This window comes from Metopolophium dirhodum, chromosome 3 (assembly GCF_019925205.1).
Source record: "Metopolophium dirhodum isolate CAU chromosome 3, ASM1992520v1, whole genome shotgun sequence".
Lineage (NCBI taxonomy): Eukaryota > Metazoa > Arthropoda > Insecta > Hemiptera > Aphididae > Metopolophium > Metopolophium dirhodum.
This window is the reverse complement of record NC_083562.1, coordinates 7,449,947-7,470,775: the sequence shown is the minus strand read 5'-3', so window position 1 is coordinate 7,470,775 and position 20,829 is coordinate 7,449,947. Positions and strand designations below refer to the sequence as shown.

General features: G+C 26.7%; 1 protein-coding gene across 1 annotated transcript; it reads left to right on the top strand.

Moving 5' to 3' along the window:
* The first annotated feature begins 2,666 nt into the window (after nucleotides 1-2,666).
* Nucleotides 2,667-20,562, top strand: LOC132941387 (alpha-tocopherol transfer protein-like). The gene is made up of 6 exons (XM_061009422.1): nucleotides 2,667-3,143; nucleotides 5,733-5,889; nucleotides 10,760-11,015; nucleotides 16,665-16,775; nucleotides 19,576-19,681; nucleotides 19,767-20,562. Exons 1-6 carry the CDS (start codon nucleotides 3,008-3,010, stop codon nucleotides 19,877-19,879), a joined length of 879 nt encoding a protein of 292 aa, XP_060865405.1. The 5' UTR covers nucleotides 2,667-3,007; the 3' UTR covers nucleotides 19,880-20,562.
* Nucleotides 20,563-20,829: the final 267 nt, after the last annotated feature.

Sequence of the window (20,829 nt, the reverse complement as noted above, 5' to 3'; positions counted from 1 at the left end):
TTATGTATAGTCTATTTCAGTGTTTCTCAACCTGGGGGTCGCCAACTTATTATTTAGGGTCGCGTATGAATTAAAATTTAACGTTTAATATGTTTTTTTTTAATTAAAAATAAATATAATATTATATATTGTATAATGTATTTTATGACGTGTACAATGTACAGTACTTAAAGTATTGATTATTAATAATAATAAATATTCTATGCGAGTACCTATATAAAAAAAAATGCCATATGATGACGCAAAAAAAATCATAAATGAGCGCACAAAATATAAATGGCAAAAAATTTGGAACTTACAAAACACCAAATTAAACGAAATAAAAAGAGACATACATCGTTGGACAAACCCTAACATCAACCGTAAAGAAGATACGGTTCTCAATAGACTCCGTTCTGGTCACACCAGAATGACTCACAGCTTCCTGATGGCAAAAGAGGAAGCTCCCATATGTCAAACCTGCGGAACCTTGTTAACCGTCAAACATATAATATCAGACTGTTTAATGTTCAACCAAGAGCGGACCACACATCAGATATCCAACAACCTAGACTCTTCACTCGGACCCAATCATGAAAAAAACATTGATTTAATAAAGTTTATAAAACGAACCAAATTGTTCAATCTTATATAAAAAAAAAAAAATGTTATTATTTTGTATTTAATTAATGTTTATTTGTAAACTAATGGCCTTTGCTGTCGATGTTAATTTTTTTTTGAGATCAATAAAAAAAAAAAAAATATGTATAGGGAGGTTTCTAAAATATTGAAATTAAAAAAGGGGGTCGCCACAGTAAAAAGGTTGAGAAACACTGATGGACTCTATTTGATATTATATATATATTATAATTCTGGTTCTGCAATTTATTATAGGTACCCACTACCTACATAAATATATGTACAATGCATTTAGTATATTCACATAATATATGTATAGGTACAATTACAAAATAAAAGAATATTTAGAACGCAAACCCATATCTACGAAATATAACTGAAATAAGTAGTTTTCCTTGATAAGTAAGACTTATACTGTACTACAATACGCTCAATTTCAAGTAAATGTATGTTTATTTTATGATAAAGGTACTTGGTGATATGAATGTATTTGTTTTTATTAAATATGAATAAACATTATAAAAGCATAAATAAAAATTATATTAATCAAATCAACTTAACGATCATCAAATTTTTACCACAATGTATTACTATTTACTATTTTACTATTTTCATGTAAATATTTACTCATTAGGTACCTACCTATTTAGGTATATTATTTAATATTAATATTAAATTAATAGTACATTATTAATGGTATTGAGCTAATACTATATTCGATCTAATTTAGTACGATATGGTTAACTAAATATAAACAATTAATGCATTTTCTAAAATACTTATGATAAATAATTACTAAATGTACTTTACTTTAGCATTGAATTTATATGGAATTAACTAAATCGATTTTTAAACATGTATATTAATTATTTTGTGATAATTACCAAGAATTTTCTCATCGGTTTTACCTACCATTTGTTTATTACATTTTTATATTATCTAGAATTTGAAATATTTACATTTATAGTGTTATATTATGTTTGACAGTCAGAACGTGTGTATAATGAGTCATCGAGTGCATAAATCTAAAAATATTTAAAAAATAAATCCTTATAATCCCTGTCAATAATATATATATGGATACAGTATTATACTGTTTAAAATTATACTTATGTGCGTAATGTTGAAAAATAGATAAAGACCTAATACTTTGGTATTTTAGTACTGAAAAGTATACGTATAACGGCGAGTGAAAAGGTTCGTAACTTCGAACCTACTATATTATATGCCTTATTATTAATCCAAAAATTTTGAAAAATGTATTGGGTACAGTAAATAATAATATATTATAGGGTAAATACTAAATAGTGTAAAGTCCTACAGATAATTTATTTTAAATTATCGCAAACTATCGCAAAATAACTAAAATTATTATTTTTTATTTAAATATCCAATTTTATTCAAATTTGAATTATACAAGCGATTACAAGAGATAATTGTGCATAATATTAAATTTTTTCGATGTTTTTAAATCGATGCAAGTCAAACTTGTGATGAATCTTGTATTATATTTTTAAGCTTTTTGGCAGAGGATAATATTTAAGTATAAAAATAAAATAATATATTGTTTATTATAAAATGAAAAGTGTTGAAATGCTAATTTAAATGCTGATATTTTTCCAAATATTAAGAAAAGTACGCGGAATTGTTCACTTTTTACCCCCGTAGTACTGACTCTAGTTTTCCTTCAGATATCACCCTCAAAGTTGAAGCATTTTTACTATATAAAGTGTCTTAAGACGCAGAAAAATAAACGTAATTGTAAAACGATTAGGTAGCTAACTGAAGCTAAAAAATGATATTGAAAAAATTGACACGACACTATTAATAAAATATAATATACTCGTTCGATAAACAAGGTACCTATATATATGTATTATGTATTACGTATACGTTATACGTATTGAATGGGATCCATTGTTTCTCTTGCTCGTGGCGGCGTTCACGTTGACCTTGCCCTTCTCCAAGTTGGTGCATAGTATACATTATTATTATATTACGATATATACCTACGTATATCTACATATAACTACATACTGCCAATAAACTGGTCGAAGATTGACTCGCAGAGTGACTTGGTCTTTCGACTGACTAGGATACATACGGTTTACGAAACGATAATATTTTATATTATTAATATTTTAATACAGCCGACACGATCTGCAATAATATACCACGAACGGTTTGCGCGCCGCACCGTTCACGTGAAATCGGCAAAAAATAATATATCGTTCGAGTATTGTCGGGATACGTGCCAATCCTATGAGTACCCACGACTGCGGATAGCAAACAAATTGTTGTATTTTATTTCGTGACTATCGGTCACAAAATTGCTGTATGTGTCACATATAGTGTGACTATTTAGCCTACGTATCGAGGACCCATCGACATGACGTTTTCCTCGTCGACACCGTTCAGCGAATACCTGCAAATAGAGCAGAGCAAATATCCGGAGCTCACGTTTGACAATATCCAGAAGTTAAAGGAGAGCTTAGAAGACGACGAGAATTTACCGCCTATATCGGGTTAGTACCTATACCTGAATAATAAACAGGGTGATTCGCCAAGCATGTTCCTAACCCACCCCCTCACCTTATTTTTCCATTTGACAATTGATTTTACTCAAAAGCTGATTTTCAGAATTTGTAAGTACCTACTTAGATACTAGCCAGGGTTTTTTTTTTTTTGGGGGGGAGGGGGCTTCTATATCAAATTACCAAAAAAAGGTTAGATCGTCATGAAGAATGAATACTCCGATGGTGAAATGGTCATCGAATATTTGGAGCGACCATGTTTTCAAATACTTAGATATTTATACAATTTAAGAAGTGTTCTATGGCCAATATAAACTTATATTTTTCCAGATGAGAACCACCCATTTTTACTGTAAATTATTAAGTGGTTTTTTTTCTCATGTCAAAAGGGTGTGAGGTCGCTTGTGATTTACCATGTAGACGTGTGTATCAATTTATATATGTATACTCGCATTATTGTAAATTGTTATTTGTGGATTAATATTTGTATAGCGGTGCCACTCAATTTATTTTTTTTTCCTATGGTAGATCGCTAGATCGATAAAGATTTGTTTCCGCATAGTGCTCCGTAAAAATCAATTTTTTTTGGTCTTTAAGGAACGTAAAATTCTACGCTCGACAAATCAGTAATAACTGACAACAACTAGAGCGCGCATTTGTATGCATTAAATACTAACCAAATTGCGCTAGAAAATCTTAAATATGCACTTAAATGTTCAAAAATATATGAAAAAAAATTAATAGATTTTGAAACGTAAATTGAATTTAGCAACGAATGTAAAATTGATACAACAAATTAATAAGACCGATTAGTTGCTTGCGAGTTACGATCTATAATAGTATAATCTATAATTTATGATTGCGCACAATATATGATAAATTACTTTTAACGGACAACACCTCACGAAGCTGTCCTGCATAATAAATTGAATTCGCACCAGAATAATGAATAAGGTCTAGATCTTGATTAATAGACAATCATTATATTATATTAAAAGTTATCGACGCATAAGTGAATTTAACGTAAGTCTATATTATTGCTTCTAAGTTTGGACAAAAATATTTAAAACTTCATAATTGTTTTTTTTTATTGATAGTAATTTGACTTTCGTAGTTAAATTTCCAAAAAAAAAACTATATTTAGATTACCTATAATAGTCGATGAATAAAAAATACTAGCTACATACCTGATATACACACTGAATTTGTATAATTGTACTGAAATTATTTAATTATTTTTTAGAACATAATATTTTAGAGAAAAATACAACTTTTAATAATAACATGTTATAACTTATAAATAATTATAATAAGAATAACATAAAAAGTAAAAATGTTATGACAAAAATGTATATAAAATAGTTTTTACAAACATTATTATTTATAATTTAATAAATTTATTTAAAAAATAATAATTTAGGATATTTTCGTATTTTTAGAACATAATAGGTGCATTGCAACTTTTAACGTTCTCATGCTACACGACGTATATTTAGTAATAAGTATCTTATCTAAATACATAGGACTACTAGCACCGGTAATGATTAGAAAAAATAAAGTTGATTTCCACTTCAATAAAATGTTATTATACCTACCTATTAATATATTGATAAAAATAATTTTACAATTTAATTGTTATTTACAGAATTTTTTAATTAAATTTTTTATTCTAACCTTAGGCTATGGTCTTTGTGGAGCTTGACAACGCTTGTTACAGCAAACATGGTCTAGGTATTTCATAACTATACGTACCTAATTATAAGTACCAAAATTATACAGATCAATATTATATTATGTTCTCAAATGTTGTATAAATAGTGCTTGTACATAAGTTTACATAATCTAATAGCAATATAGACAACTACATAAAATCTTTTATGAGTTATGTTCCATTAAAGGTCATATTTTCAAAGTGATTTCAATTTTTAAATTTTATTGTATAATTAATTCACCCGTGTATGTCATGGTTAGTGGTTACCCGCGTAAATTAATGGTATATTTAAAATGTAAATACTATTCACTTTTATGTACCTATTTCCTTAATTTTAACATTTTAAATAGGTTTGGTAGGTATTTTATTAGTTTTATTTAAACTATTTTTTGCTTTTTTTTCTAGAAAGATTAGGTTATCTATTATACGATATTATGTTTGTTAAATTATACTCAAATATATTCTATTATTTTTAAAAGATCACATTTTTTTTAGATATTTTACGTTGGTATGTAGTTGAATATTGATAGTGTAGAATTCAATTGTTGTTATTTTTAACTCATAAAACTGTGTGTATTATTCGTTGATTAGGAATATTACTAAGTAGGTACTTACATAAATATCTATAGTAGGTACCTAACACAGATAATGATATTTACTTTCTGAAAAGTGTATTATTAAAAAGTATTTTTATATAGCTTTGAAATTCGCAAACAGAATATAATTATAATATATAGTACCTACCTATTAATGTCTATGTATATATTATATAGCTTCATCGAACATTAATTTTGTATGCGTAGTCATTACACATGACTATGATTAAACTATTTAGTAAATTTACTTATGATAAATGTTTTTTTTTTCAGACAAAAAATATTTGGCATTTCTACACAGCTGTAATTTTGATATAGAATTAGCCAAAAAGACCATTCAGAGATGTTACCGATTTCACTTTAGGATTCCACAAGTATTTTGTGAATTGGATCCATTAGACGAGGATATAGAATTGAGTTATAATTGCTTGTAAGTAATTCAACTACGATTGGTTTAATTATTATTTACTATTTGGACATTTTTTGGAAATAATATTATAATTAGAACTAGGATTTTAATGCCTTGAAAAACTCCGAAAATTCCTAAAAATTCTAAACAATACACTAAAATGTTTTAAATTTTAATAATTTTGGTATAAATGATAATATATATTTTAATGAACTGTAAAAATGTTTTACGGACAGAACTGATTGTTTTGGATTTCTTTAATCCGGAAAGACAATTATTTCGACTCTCCGATGAATATTTTACTTTTGGAATTTTTAATTGTATTAATCTATTAAGGGCAATCAACTAAAATAATTAAATACAAACTATAGAAAATAATTAAGTACTTACACATGTTATATGACAGTAAAACTCGTACTGAACGATATCGTTGGATTTATTGCTCCAACAGATTAGACTACCATAAACCGTTATCAATGCCCTAGGACAGGGGTCGGAAACCTTTTTGATATCAAAGGCCAAAAAATAAATAGAATATTTTTCACGAGTTACAATTTGAATACCTATAGGTACCATATTTTATTTTAAGCAAAAATGTATCATAATATCAAATTTAGCTTATTTCAGTTCATAACTGTTAGGTTTATTAACTTAACAAGGTATCTACAAACAAACAACGTTTTAACGCGCATATTCCAGTCCATAATATATTTTAGTTCGTAATTTTTTATATAAATTATAAACTTTATTTGCGATCACAATATGTGGCCCGCGCGATGCCGGTTGCCGACCCCTGATCTAGGGTATGACATTCACATTACTATTTTTCGATAATATTAAAATACAAACCTACTTTACAGTTTGTTAAATCCATATAAAAATTATGTAAAAGCATATAAAAATCTGAAAATTTAGTTTAAAATTAAAATTTTGGGTTCAAAAATCCAAAAATTCCCCAAAACTCTAGTAATGTTTGAAAACTTTAAAAAAAATGCAAAATTAAAACTTCTTATTCTGATTTAAAAATACATGAAACGTACATGTAAGTAAACGAGCATCGCGTAGCTTTCGGAAAACAATGCAAAGTGCATTGAAATCTCAGCCTTAATAATAATAGGTATATTGTTCTGAATTGGAAGGTTAATCGAACATTACCTACCTATTATTATTATTATAGTAAATTAGCCATAGAGAAAAGAATATCAGTCAAATCCATATTTATAGGACTATGGCTGTGGCGTGCGATCTAACAACTACAATTTCCCCTACCCTCTTCATTATAAAAAAAAAATACTTTTAGATACTAAATGGAGCCTGAACCTATTGGTGTACCATTATGTGTTGTTTTTTATTATGATAAAGAGGTAATTTACATTATTCACACATATTTAAATAGAGAAATTCGACATAGATATTTCATCTCAGCCCTTAGGCCTTAAAGCTGAAGGGTTAAAAGTGTCATTTTTCGTAATAAATAAACAAATTGTTAAAACTAAAAGGAATATCTTGGAAAGTGTCTTTTAATATATGCAACTTTTATTGTTTGGATGGACATTTGGAAATTTGTTATTTTTATATCAACGATCTGAATATGTATTATTTAATACAAAGTCAATATTATTCTAATTTTAATAAAAAAACAAACATTTAAATAAGCGTTCTGTGATTTTGAATTACTGCAGTCTGCAGTACCTATATTATTTTTATTTATTAAAATAAAGTTTTAATTTTGTTTATTAAGTATGAGAGTTAATATAAATGTCCTCATCATTATCATGTTAGATACAAAACACAATTTTTTTATTAAGCTATTAAAATTTTTTTCGACGCCCTTAATTTTGCAGTACTTATATAAGAAATTGCATGATAGATAATTTCCTTATAATAGAACAAGTACCTGTAAATTATGGCCTTGAGTCGCGAAACGATTACTTGAAATCGGTGAGTCATGAGTGTAAAATTTAAAGTTCAAAACAAAAGGTAAACAGTGATACCTATTTAGTGTACGTATTAAGTGTACTACAGTATTGTCAACTTAATGGCTGACACTTAAAAGAAAAAGAAACCACCGAGAAAATTTAAATTTTATGAAGTTTAATGACACGGTGGACGTATGCGTGATGATAAGTTTTTGACAAATCATATTTGTGTATTTTATGCATAGGTTAGGTACCTACTTGTAAATGTTTTAACTTTTAACTATATTTGTTTGAAAAGATTTATTTTTAATTATGTTAATGTGTGCTGCTTAGTAATTAATTTAGGAACTTTTATTTAGTATTTGGCCGAGGTAGAAATAATCACTAGGTACTCGTATACATAACATGTTGATTGGTCCAAATTAGGTACTTATCTTTGTATTCGAATAATAATATTATCATTTAGAATTCGATTTTTATGAAATAATTTACTGTTTATGCGTTTGTTTGTTTGCTTAGCGTCCTTTGGCTTTTCAGAATAATGCATGTTAACTGTTAAGTAATATTACTAAATGTATTGAGTTGACAACCTCGATGCTAATCAGTAATCATTAACCAGTACAGCGTAGGTAGTAGGCTAGTAAAAAAGATAGTACCCATGTTGCTATAATTGAAGTCTACAATAGACAGAAGGGTATTATAATATAACTGCTCTAATTAAGTGATAATTTCCACGTTTTAGATATTTATTTTTTCATTTAGGTTTTGTAAAATTTTCAAATTATTATTTATTTATCTGATTAAACAATATACCTATGTCAAGAAAATTGTAAATAACGTTGATGATAATATAATAACATTATATAAAACATAATCTCGAGTTTTTTTAAGTATTTATAGTATTACATAATATTCATAATAATATTGTAAAATCAAGAATTGTATAATAAAACATTTTTTTTTAAATATCACAAAAATTTTAACTGAGTAAACGATTATTGTAAATAAACAAAATCTTCTTGTATATTATAATGAATATTTATCCATAGCTAATTTTAATCTTTAACATATAATTCATGAAACAAACTAGGTACTAGAGTGTTCGAGATAATAATATAATATAATGTACCTATTGTACATATAGTTCAATATAACCCACGGCCATAATATTATTATTCTCTTATTTTTATAAAGAACAGTCGGGGTAAGAATGTATTTTTAGTAACATAATTATTACCTTGTACATTTTTGAAATTTCTATCGAGTGAATATAAAATCAAGATATTTAACTCTGGCAGAGCGAGGAGAATAATTTTAGATTCTGAGCGAAGCGATGAATGTATTGATTCTACAATGATGTGTGTTTTTTTTTTTATTTTTTTTTATTTTTTTTTTTATTTTTGTGTCTGTCCTCACCTTTTAGGACAGTAAAAGTGCTTGGATTTTCTTCAATAGTAACTTTTCTGATAGGAAAGTGAATCTAGTTGGTACTTTGGGGGGTCAAAAGTAAAAATTTCCCAGTAGTTTTCATAAGCGACGTGAAAAACAAAAGAAAAATTAAGGAAAAACGGGAATTTTTACGCAAAATCTGTTTTCGAGAAAATCGATTTTGGTTTTTGATGTAACTCTAAAACAAATGACCGTAGGGACATGAAATTTTGACTGAATGTTTATATTAGCATTTTCTATACACCATAAAAATTTGAAAATATTTTGACTCTTTTTGTCAGTTTTCAATTTTTTTAGTTTTTTTTTCTATAAATATCAATAAAATTTTATCTGTTGAGTAAAAAAGCTTGAAAATTTAATAGAAGGCTCCCAGGTTATTGTTTCAAAGGCAGATAAAAAAAATTAAAAATCCTTAGTCACAGTTTTTAATTATAAGCATTTAAAGTTCAAATTTTGACAAAATACGGAAAAATCACGAAAAATAGCAAATTATTTTGATGAGAATTCATAAAAATTTTTCTTTTTAAATCTAAGATTTGAAAATGTAATATAAGATTACTCATAAGTTTGTCTACCTTTATCAAAAAAAAAAATGTCTAGAAGAAACTTAAATTAAATTTTTATGAGCGTCTGAAATTTATATTTTTACAACATTTGATATTTACTAGATTTCTCATGTAACAATTTTCTTATTTTATTGTAATTAAAAAACGAATGACTGTAGATACTTGAAAATTTCACTGAATGTTTATATTAGCATTTTCTATACACCATAAAATGTTGAAAATATTTTGACTCTTTTTGAGCTGTTTACGGACATTGTCAGTTTTCAATTTTTTTAGTTTTTTTTTCTATAAATATCAATAAATTTTTATTTGTTGGGTAAAAAAGCGTGAAAATTTAATATTAGACTCCTGATATATCGTTTTAAAAGCAGTTGAAAAATATTAAAAATACATATGCACAATTTTTTTTTATAAACATTTAAAGTTCAAATTTTGACAACATTTATCAAATTTATAATTTATTAATTATTTTGTGGTTAAAAATTTATAAAATGTTAAACTTTTATGGCTAGGGATTGAAAATTTAAAACAAGGCTCCACGTTAATAGGTTATATATAAATTACTTTATTCACAATAATATCATCAAATATACTTGGTAATATCATGGGTGACTGACCGTTTTCGCTCAGAATCGTTTTTCTTATACAATGATATTATATCATTGAATTCAAATTTAACACCATCCATTACAGTGACCCACTTGTAACCTACTGTACAGCAGAGCAACATCCACTTATCCACCTTTTTTTTAGTATTGGTGTCAATTTTTCAAATTTTGAACTATAAGCTTTTAGATAATTCTATAGGATTATAACAATACGTGTGATGAGATTGTAAATTTATTGATAAGAAATATCCGGTGTTTTTGTGGCTAAATAATTTGTATGCGTGACGAGATACGTATTATACCTATACCTACACAAATACATTTAGTTTTATTTTTTTAATTTGTATAGGAGCATTGGTCAAATGCCTACTGTTAACACGGACAAAAATGATCGAGTTCTATTCATGATGTTTCAAGATACGAACCACGAAATGTTTGAATACTTGTCACTCTTCAAATACCTCGTTATGTGGATGAACTATACGCTTTTGAAGTACGGTACGTGTGACGGAATGGTTATCGTAGTAGATTCCAAAGGGTTGAACTGGCGCCATATTGTTAAAATACCCATTGGAATTGCTGGTAAAATGTTGAAATTCTTGGAGGTAAGTCGAAATTTGAACTATAGTCATTATAACAATTATGTATAGTAGTACCAAGATATAACTATATTATATAGTAATAAATAAATTTGAAACGTACCTAGAACCTTGTATTATCGAGCCCGACCTCTAGCTCTAGGGGTGTAGGGTGAATAATAGATTGTGGGACCCAATGAATGGAAATAATAATACAGTCTGGTTTTTATATCCTTATTCCTGTAACCTGTAGAATAAAATAGTTTTTTCCTTCTTTGTTCCACTAAGGTATTTTTTGTTTCAGACATTACTATCGTTAGGTGTTATTAAAAAACTAATAACCGTAGATACTTAAAATGTTCTCAAAATATTAATATAACAAGAATGCCAATTTAAAAATATTATGACTCTTTTTGAGCTGTTAAAATTTTCGATTTTTTTATCAATTATTGTGATGAATAATTTTTTGCTTGGTTTGACCAAGCGAATCATTTTGAAAATTAAAATACAAGGTTCCTCATAAGTTGTTATTGATATAATTAAAAACATTTTGAGAGTCTAAAGTTAGAATTTTGACAAATCATCATTAAAATCGTGAACATTGAAAATATTATATTTTTAATATTTGTAAAGTTTATATACATACAGTATACACAATGGCATTTTCAAATGCATTTTTTTCGGAAAAAATCAATTCAATCTATACTTTATTGCTATATAATATTATCTAATAGTAAAATAAAATACTTTAATGGCAATAATATCAAAAAATATATTTAATAATATAGGCTGACTGACCATCTTCGCTCAAAATCATTTTTCGTATACTACGATTTTATATCATTGAATTTAAATTTAACACATACATTACAGTTGCCTACACGATACCTAATATACAGAAGAGTAGTACCCACTTGTTCACCTTTTTTTTTTATAGTACCTAGTTATATCTTAAAATGTAATAATCTTCACTCTAAACAATACAAACGACTACTAAAATTTTTTAAGTCTACAACTGTATGAATCGAATACGTATGTGGGACCCGATGTCGTGTCCTCCCACCAGGCCACCTTTAAACTGGAACTTTGTGTTATGTAAGTGATATCATGTGCCTCTTGACTTTTTCCATGCATTTGATTGGTCCGTAACGACCTTAAACGCTTACATATCATATTAAAACGAAGTCGAGAAGACCACGCTTATAGAATGTCACCCAACTAGTTTCTAAATAAAGTGACTTGCTGACATTGAAAAAAAAAATAGGAACTTACCATTAAAAATTATACTAAGATAATGTATGCCGAGTATGCTGCCTTTTAATAAGATCATAACAATATTATATCATATGATTAAAATATGATTACATATTAGATACGGTTTGCACCAATTGGCTATAATAATTGTAAAAGGCAAATGACAATTTTATATCTGTAGATTGTTATTGGTTATCATACGTTTTATCGAATCCATATTCCAGATAGACCGTTTTCCCGAAACTAAAAATCCTGAGTTAATTTTCTTTAGGTATTTGAAAATGTTATTATTATAGAGTGTAGATTTATAACCTAAACATTACTGGTTCATTTACCCTATATTATGTCGTCGGCTTCCTACCAAAACTCGATAACGGCAAAATAGTAATTTTTTTTTAAAAAAGTACATTTTTGGTCTCAACCCCAAAAACTCTTTAATTTTTAAGATATTTACATAGTTTTTTTTTTAAATAAAATCTGCTTGTATTACTGCATTAAAATATGATGGATTTTTTTTGAAATATTTAATATATAACTGTTTTTTTTATTGGTAAAGTATTGTATGTAAATATTTTAACCGTTAATGAGTTTTACTGAATATGAAAATGATTTTTACTATTTGTTTTGGCTGGAAGAAATCTATATCGGTTTAATATTAAATATTTTGCTTATTGGACATAGTCAGATTATCATCATTAGATTGTACTTATGTCAATTATCAAGTTATTTGCTTAAGTGTGATTTTTTTTATTATTAACATAATTATTGTTGTGTTTATCATGATAAATAAAAATAAAATAAATTATTAATAGATATGTCTTATCTTAAAATTATTGTCATAATAACATAACTCATAAATTAGAAAAAATACAAAATACAAAATTATATAAAAAGAAAATAACAAATACATTTATGTAAGTGATTTACAACTTTAAAGAAATTGCAACTTATGTATAAAATAATTATAAAAATAATTTCCAAGACCTTTTAATAACTTTAATGTACGACTTTAAGCATAATGACATCAATACTCAATAGTGAAAATAATTATTAGTGGTTAATAATATAAAATAATAATAATATTACTCTAACAAAAGTAACAAATTTAAGTGCAAACCAGGAAGTACAATCTTTTATTTATGGTGCAAACCAACATAGGCCCAATTTGGGTGAAATGTATGGGGGTGCTAGATGCATGTCGACGAAAGTGATCAGTGGGGGGCTTTGCCCTTCATACCCCCTACATTCATACAACTTAATTTTATACACCTTCGCATTGATCTTAATATAAACAATTACCTATAACATAATTCACTTTCATCTATATTATTATTCTGATAAGTACCTATGTACTATGATTATGAAAATTATAAGGTTTTAGAAATAAATGTATTCAAATATCTATGGAATAATATTATAGTCAACAACAATTTGTGGGTGCTAAGCACCTCCAAGCACCCCCCAAAGTGCGCCTATGCAAATCAAACTGAATTCTGATAGAATTGAAAATAGAATGGTAGGTAATAATAATAATAATATCGGCCGAATCGATCCGGACCAATTGTAAGTTAAAGATATTCATTTATAAGTATTTGTATGTTGGTTTTCAGAATTTGTAAGTTAAACCCCTACCCTCTGGCAAATTTCCAAAAATCCATCCCAACCCCCCATATCGGCCAAATCGATCCGGACCGATTGTAAGTTAAAGATATTCATTTGTAGGTATTTGTATGTTAGTTTTTGGAATTTGTAAGTCAAACATTAGTTTTCCCGTGGTAGTGGATAGTACTACAGTCGAAAAACCAGATTTTCTGGAGAATGGGTATCATTCATATAATTATAATGAAGTTATCACTTAGAGCGGATTTTGAGAAATACACCAACGGGTAAGGGTTTGATACTAACAAATTAATATCTTTAACTTACAATTGGTCCGGATCGATTCGGCCGATATAGGGGGGGGGGGGGCTGATGGTTAATACCTAGGGCTGTAGATATCTCAGTGAGGACCAACTTACAAATTCTGAAAACCAACTTACAAATACTTACAAATGAATATCTTTAACTTACAATTGGTCCGGATCGATTTGTCCGATATGGAGAGGCCAACTTCACACACGTCTATATATAACGCAGTATCGTAATTCCGGCAATTGCGTTTGTTGTGGTTTACATAATATAACTGAATATTTTTTTTTATTTAAATAAAAAATTCCTAGTTGATTAATTTTAGTAATAGTAAACTAATTTCTAGTGATTATATTTATCTACGATACGGAAATAAGGACCAGGAAGAAAATTTGGGACAATCGTAAATTGCTTAAAAATAGCATAATTTATGGGCATCATAGTATTTGATATTTTGATCAATCCTATAAGAGGTTAAAGAGTCAAAACGTTAAAGAATCAAAACATGACCATCCTGCGAATCAAGAATACGATTGTGCTGCTGAAATTAAAAGGTTTAGTTTAAAGCGAAAGGCTGTAAAAAATCCAGAGCAAACACTTGTTTAAATCTTACGTAGATACTGCACTAGCTGGTGTATCCAAAGGAGTTTTTAGTCAATTAAAAGTAAGAGAAAACTAAAAAAATAATGGCACAAGAAGTGCTCGACGACATATTTTATCACTCAATTCCATTATATTATCAGAATTAACAGATTTCAGAAAATATAAGGTGACATTAAGTATCTGGAGAAAATTGTTTACTATACAATAATGCACGAGACGATAATAATGATCATTATTGTGTTTTTAATACGTAAAAATATGGAACTATTAGGAAAAAGTGATTCTTGAAGGTATCAGGTTTTTGGACGAAACTTTAAAAGTAGGTTCATTTTTAATAAAAATTTTCTTTTTTTGGAGTATTTTGGTATAATATAAAATTCAAATTTCGAATGAGAGTAGTTGATCAGTTATAACTTACAACATTAAATACTCATAACTAATTATCATTAAACTATTTATAAATATTTTTTTATAATATGAATTACTTTGTATAAAATGTTGCCTAATCAAAAACCATTATCACTACGGCGTTGTATTTAAAATGTAAGCCCAATGCTAGTGTATATTATATTACATAAATAACCAAACTACGGAGTTGGTGAATTGTATTATTTTAATAATTTTTTATAATTGAAAATTTCTATTATCCAGGGTTATCCATCAGTTTTTACATAATTTTTCACTATGCTCAGAACAGTGAAAAATCTGAAATAGTTTCAAGAACAATAGCATACAATTTTATACAATATTTTTTTTTACGTTTATATTATCTTTTTATTATTTTATTGATTTTTTATTATGACATACACATATTATATTATAGTACTATAACCTATAATATTAACATTTTTGAATAAAGAAAAAATAATTTGAAATATTTTGGGAAAAAGATTTAGGATATTAATTTTTTGTGAAATTATCTTACAGAAATATGATCATTCAGGAATACGAACGGATTCGGGTAAATGCCTGATACCGATTACCAACCATATGTAATAATATATTTGTATATATAGCTGATACTATCTATAATAATGTATCTATAGACAATATATTATATAAGATATAGTTTTAGATTATAGATATATCGTTTCCGTTTTGCTTCAGTTGAAATAAATTTCCAATTGTTTTTTTGTCGAACCAGTCGAGTATTTTTTTAGTAGGTATATAAACGTCAACCATACACATTGCATATAATATAATATAATATATGTTACTCGATCTTACATTGAAGTCAAACACAAAGTCGAAGAAAATTATATCCAATCATAATAACTATTTTACTATCTGTAACAAATGATGACAACCCTACATTATTATACATAAACAAAAACATTTTCGATTTTCATTAACGAAATAAAATTTATGTGCGAGCTACCCTAGCCATATCGACCTATATATAGGTTGAAAACGAAATTAAAAACCCTTCCCGAGTCTCAACAAATCTATTGATAAAACTTTATTGGAAATGGTTTAGTACTTCAGTAGGTTACTGTTGACTATTGAGTCTATAGAGGATGAAGAAAGATATATTTATTTATATATATATATATAATATAGATTAAACGATTATACCGAAACTATTATTACTGCTGTCCTAATTTCATTTTGCTATTATGACGTAGGTACAATTTCTAGATTTTCATTATTTCAGATTCAATAATTAATATTAATTATTATTATTCTTGTGAAATAATATTGCTATAACTATATATATTTAGTAATTTATAAAACAAATTCGTTTAACTGTTGTTACTTTACATTATGATAGATAGTATGATAGTATAGATATATGATAGTAGTTAGTCGAACTTATCAACAAAGCGAATTATTATAACTTGTAAGCCATCAAGTATTACAAAATAAAAATGCACGTGAAGTCGTGAATTAATACACTTATGATATTTGTAGGTTGGTCTACCAATTCGTTTAAAAGCTGTACATGTTTTGAATGCAGGATCGGCCACTCAAATGATAATGAAAATGGTAACACGATTCGCTAATCAAGAATTAATTGAAAAGGTAAATACAATTTTAATATACAATAAAGGGATGTGTACATCGTAATATTTGATAAGACATATTGCATGTAAAAAAAATTGAACAGTAGAAAACATTGAAATTCCTATCTATATTTTATCGTATTATAAATTATAATACCTTATTTAATTTGCCTATCTAAAAGCATGTTATAGAACCAAGAAATAATTATCTATTGAAATCCATATTTTTAACATACAAGTTACAATTCAAATTAAATGAGGAATTACGCTAATACATAAAATTAGCGTATGATAAGCGTATATGGGCGGTACAAGGGTTCTTTGTCGTGGCGATTTTCCCCTTCTATCGGGTGTTTTATTTATGATAGAGTAAGTACCTACATTAGTGTTGAATATTGAAATTGGAATAAAATTTTGTTTTATGAGCTATAATAATAAATAAATCAAACATATATTATTGCAAATAATTATTTTTATAAATTATAATTATGTATAGTTTAGATGATTAATTGATTATTTTTTTAATTGATAAATTAAGGAAAATGTTCTACCCTCCCCTCACAGTCAAAATGCTCAGGGACCCTCAGATAGATATTATATATCTATTTTAATAGTATCGTGCAATCAATTTTCTAGTTGCAAATGCGAGCATAATAATACGATTATGCTCGCATATAATACTTACCTATAATCTATAAATGTATAATTAAGCGCTTATTATAAAAAAAAACACTATTTATTTCTTATTAATAGGCGTGTTGTCCAGATGACCGGGTATGCCTTAAGATACAGTGAACGTAGTGTTATCAATTATAATTTATAAGTGTATACGTACCTATATTACTGTTAAATTAATTATATTTAATTATTATAATATTACTTATTAGTCATACTAAAAAAAAAAAAACAACATAATAATATATTATATTGTTAAATATATACTGGGTGATTCCCCTATACATAATAATTATAATAAATAATGTATAATAATTATCTCGAAAAGTATAAAGGTTTTTAAAAATATTATTTAATATAATGTGATGTTTTTACAAAACAATAAGTTTGAAAATAAATTAAATTTTTAATAACATTTTATGTTTAGTTTCATATTCCAAAGCAGCTGAATATGTTTTTAAATACCTAATACAATTATTTGAATGTGAAATAAAAAAGTGATACTTCCTCCTCAAGTTTTTTTTTATTATTATCAATGCTATTCCAATTACAATATATTTAACTATTGTACCTACGACCTAAGTAAAAATATTTTTTGATATTAATAAATAAAACGATATTAAAAAAATTAATAAATTTTAAGTTTAGTTGAGCAGATTCGTGAACCAACATTTTGAAGGGACTACGTATTATATGAAGTAAAAATACTATTATAATAATATGTGTGCAAATATTCAGAATTATACTCCGAAATATGCGTAATCGCATAAATAATGTTAAAATATGCACAACAAATTGAAATGAAAAAAGAATGGTTTTGAAATTTGATTATGAATGATGTGTTTATGTTCATTAAAAAATATGTATATATATATGATTAGACAACTAGAAAAGAACTATCTACCTATATCTACTAACAATTATTGACAAGATAAAAATACGTTTTATCCTAAATAATTATCAAATAATGCAGTGATGCTATAATTTATGAATCCAGCCTCAGTTGAACGATTCGCACTTTGGAAGCAATACCGTTAATTTCCCAATAAATACATTTTCGATGAAACGCCCACGCGAGTTTGTGGCTTCATCTGTCGAAATTGAAATCAGTTTTTTTCCAATGAGTTTCTAATTTGCTCAAAGACATCCCATAGTAAACTTCAGCAACGTACGTTTTCAGTAAATTCGATTTGTCTGATGTGTTTTGATTGGTTTCAGTAAACTACGGAATTTAGAATTGAAAAGTGTTTCCAAAGAAATGTTACTGGCTATTAATTCGAGCGTGGCTCGTTCAAATTAATAATCGATTTATCGAAATAGTAAAAATCCAGATGATAATGATTTACCCATGTGTATACTTTATAACGACGGTTAGAAACTCATTCGGTCGGACATTGTTAAACCGTGTGGAATTGATTTTATGTAGAAAAAGGCGATTAACCACGGTTTACGACTTATAACTAATATTATTACTAATTAAATTTTAATTTTAATACATCGAAATACTCAAAAAATATTTTGTTTGGAATATGACATTCTACATGTATGTCATTAAACTGCAAAAAATTGAAAAACAATTACGATATAGGTAAATTATTATATTATACCTATTAATATAATTTATTATATTATACAGATATAATAGTAAAAAATATAATTTTATTTCAAAATATTGTTGTTTTAAAATGACTTGAAATTATGTAAGAAATTTATATTAAAAAAGCTGTAATAGTTTTTGAAATAATAGATATTCTTCGATTAAAAAATCAGCCATGTAACTTTAGGTTGCAGGTCAAGTGACCTTTCTATTGCATTTCTGTATCGCGTGTACAAAACGGCCTATAGGCCTATATCTTTCTACCTAACCATAGCGATTATTTCTCTGTAATATTGTAGGCTAAAATAAGGATAAAAATTAAAATCTTGTATTTTCTTCTATACATATTATTTTTGAATTACTGCAAGAACAGCTTAATATGAAAAATCATGTGTTGAGTGCAACAGCAGTGCAACAGCATGTTCAATAGTTTTAATAGTTTTATATTGATATAACTTATAATTTATAATTATATTATTATTTATTACTTATAGGTAGGTAGCGGTTTATCTAGTTAATTAATAAAACTTCATGTGATAATTTTCAGATAATACTTCATCCAGTCGGTTCAGATGATATATTCAATTACATATCGAGAAATGAATTACCAGCAGAGGTAGGAGGGTCAGGAAAATCACATAGTTTTTTCAACGGTAATGATCAGCTTCCACGCACTCGATAGTACCTACAAAAGTTAAGAACTTATGTAATTATTATTTTTATTATTTTATTCACTAGATGAACTTTACAATGATTTGGTCGATATCCGTGATGATTTTCTTGAGCAGAATGAAATATTGAACAACCAAATGATGTATGTGAATCACCGACTTGAACAAGACGACGAATAAACTATACCAATATAATATTTTAAGAAAAACGTATTTTATGAAACACATTAAGTTTACATTTTAAAACAATTTACAACACTAGGTATAAAAAAATGCCAATTTATCGTTGTTAAGTGAAATTGTATTATAATTAATTTATTGTAGGTTGTGATAATTATTTTTAGATTACTGTGTTTTATCTATAGGCAACTTAACATAGTTTAAAGTGAATTGGGTACACAAATTACAATAATTTAATTTAAGAGTTGTGTTTGTCATATTATGATTGTATACTTGATTACAAGTTACAAGTTTACTACGTTATTGATTAATGATTTATGTAATATTTTGAAATTACCATTTTATAGCTCAAGCAATTTTTGAATACGAGAATCATTTTGTAAATTTTTAAAATTTTTTTTTACTTAGATAAAGTTGAACTATTTCAAAAATTAATCGTTTTTATCGTTAAACTTTTCCTACATAGCTCATAGCAGGCGTCTGATCAAACAGCGATTCAAACAGATTGATTAGTGAGAATTGTTTTCTAAAATGGATACAAGCGGGGCTCCCTCAAAAAAGTTAAAATAAAACTCAAAGGCTGTTGTTATTAGTGGAAATTAAAAAAAAAGCTGAGCGTAAATCCACAATATGTTTTTATGAGTGAAAAAATTCGTCAAAATTATGAAAACTTGCAATCTATAGTTAGATATAAATAAAATAATTTTTATTTATATCTAAGATTTTAAAATTTAATACAAGGTTCTCCATAAGTAGTTATTTTAATGACAGAAGAAAAATATTAAAAATATGTTTGTACGATTTTTTTTCATAAGTGTAGGTAGTTAAAATGTTGATAAAATTAGATATTTAAATGAGGAATAATGATTTTAGTTATTTTGTTATAATTTAAACATTTTACTGTGGGTGCCCACTTGAAACTATTAATGTATATATTATTTTGATGTATA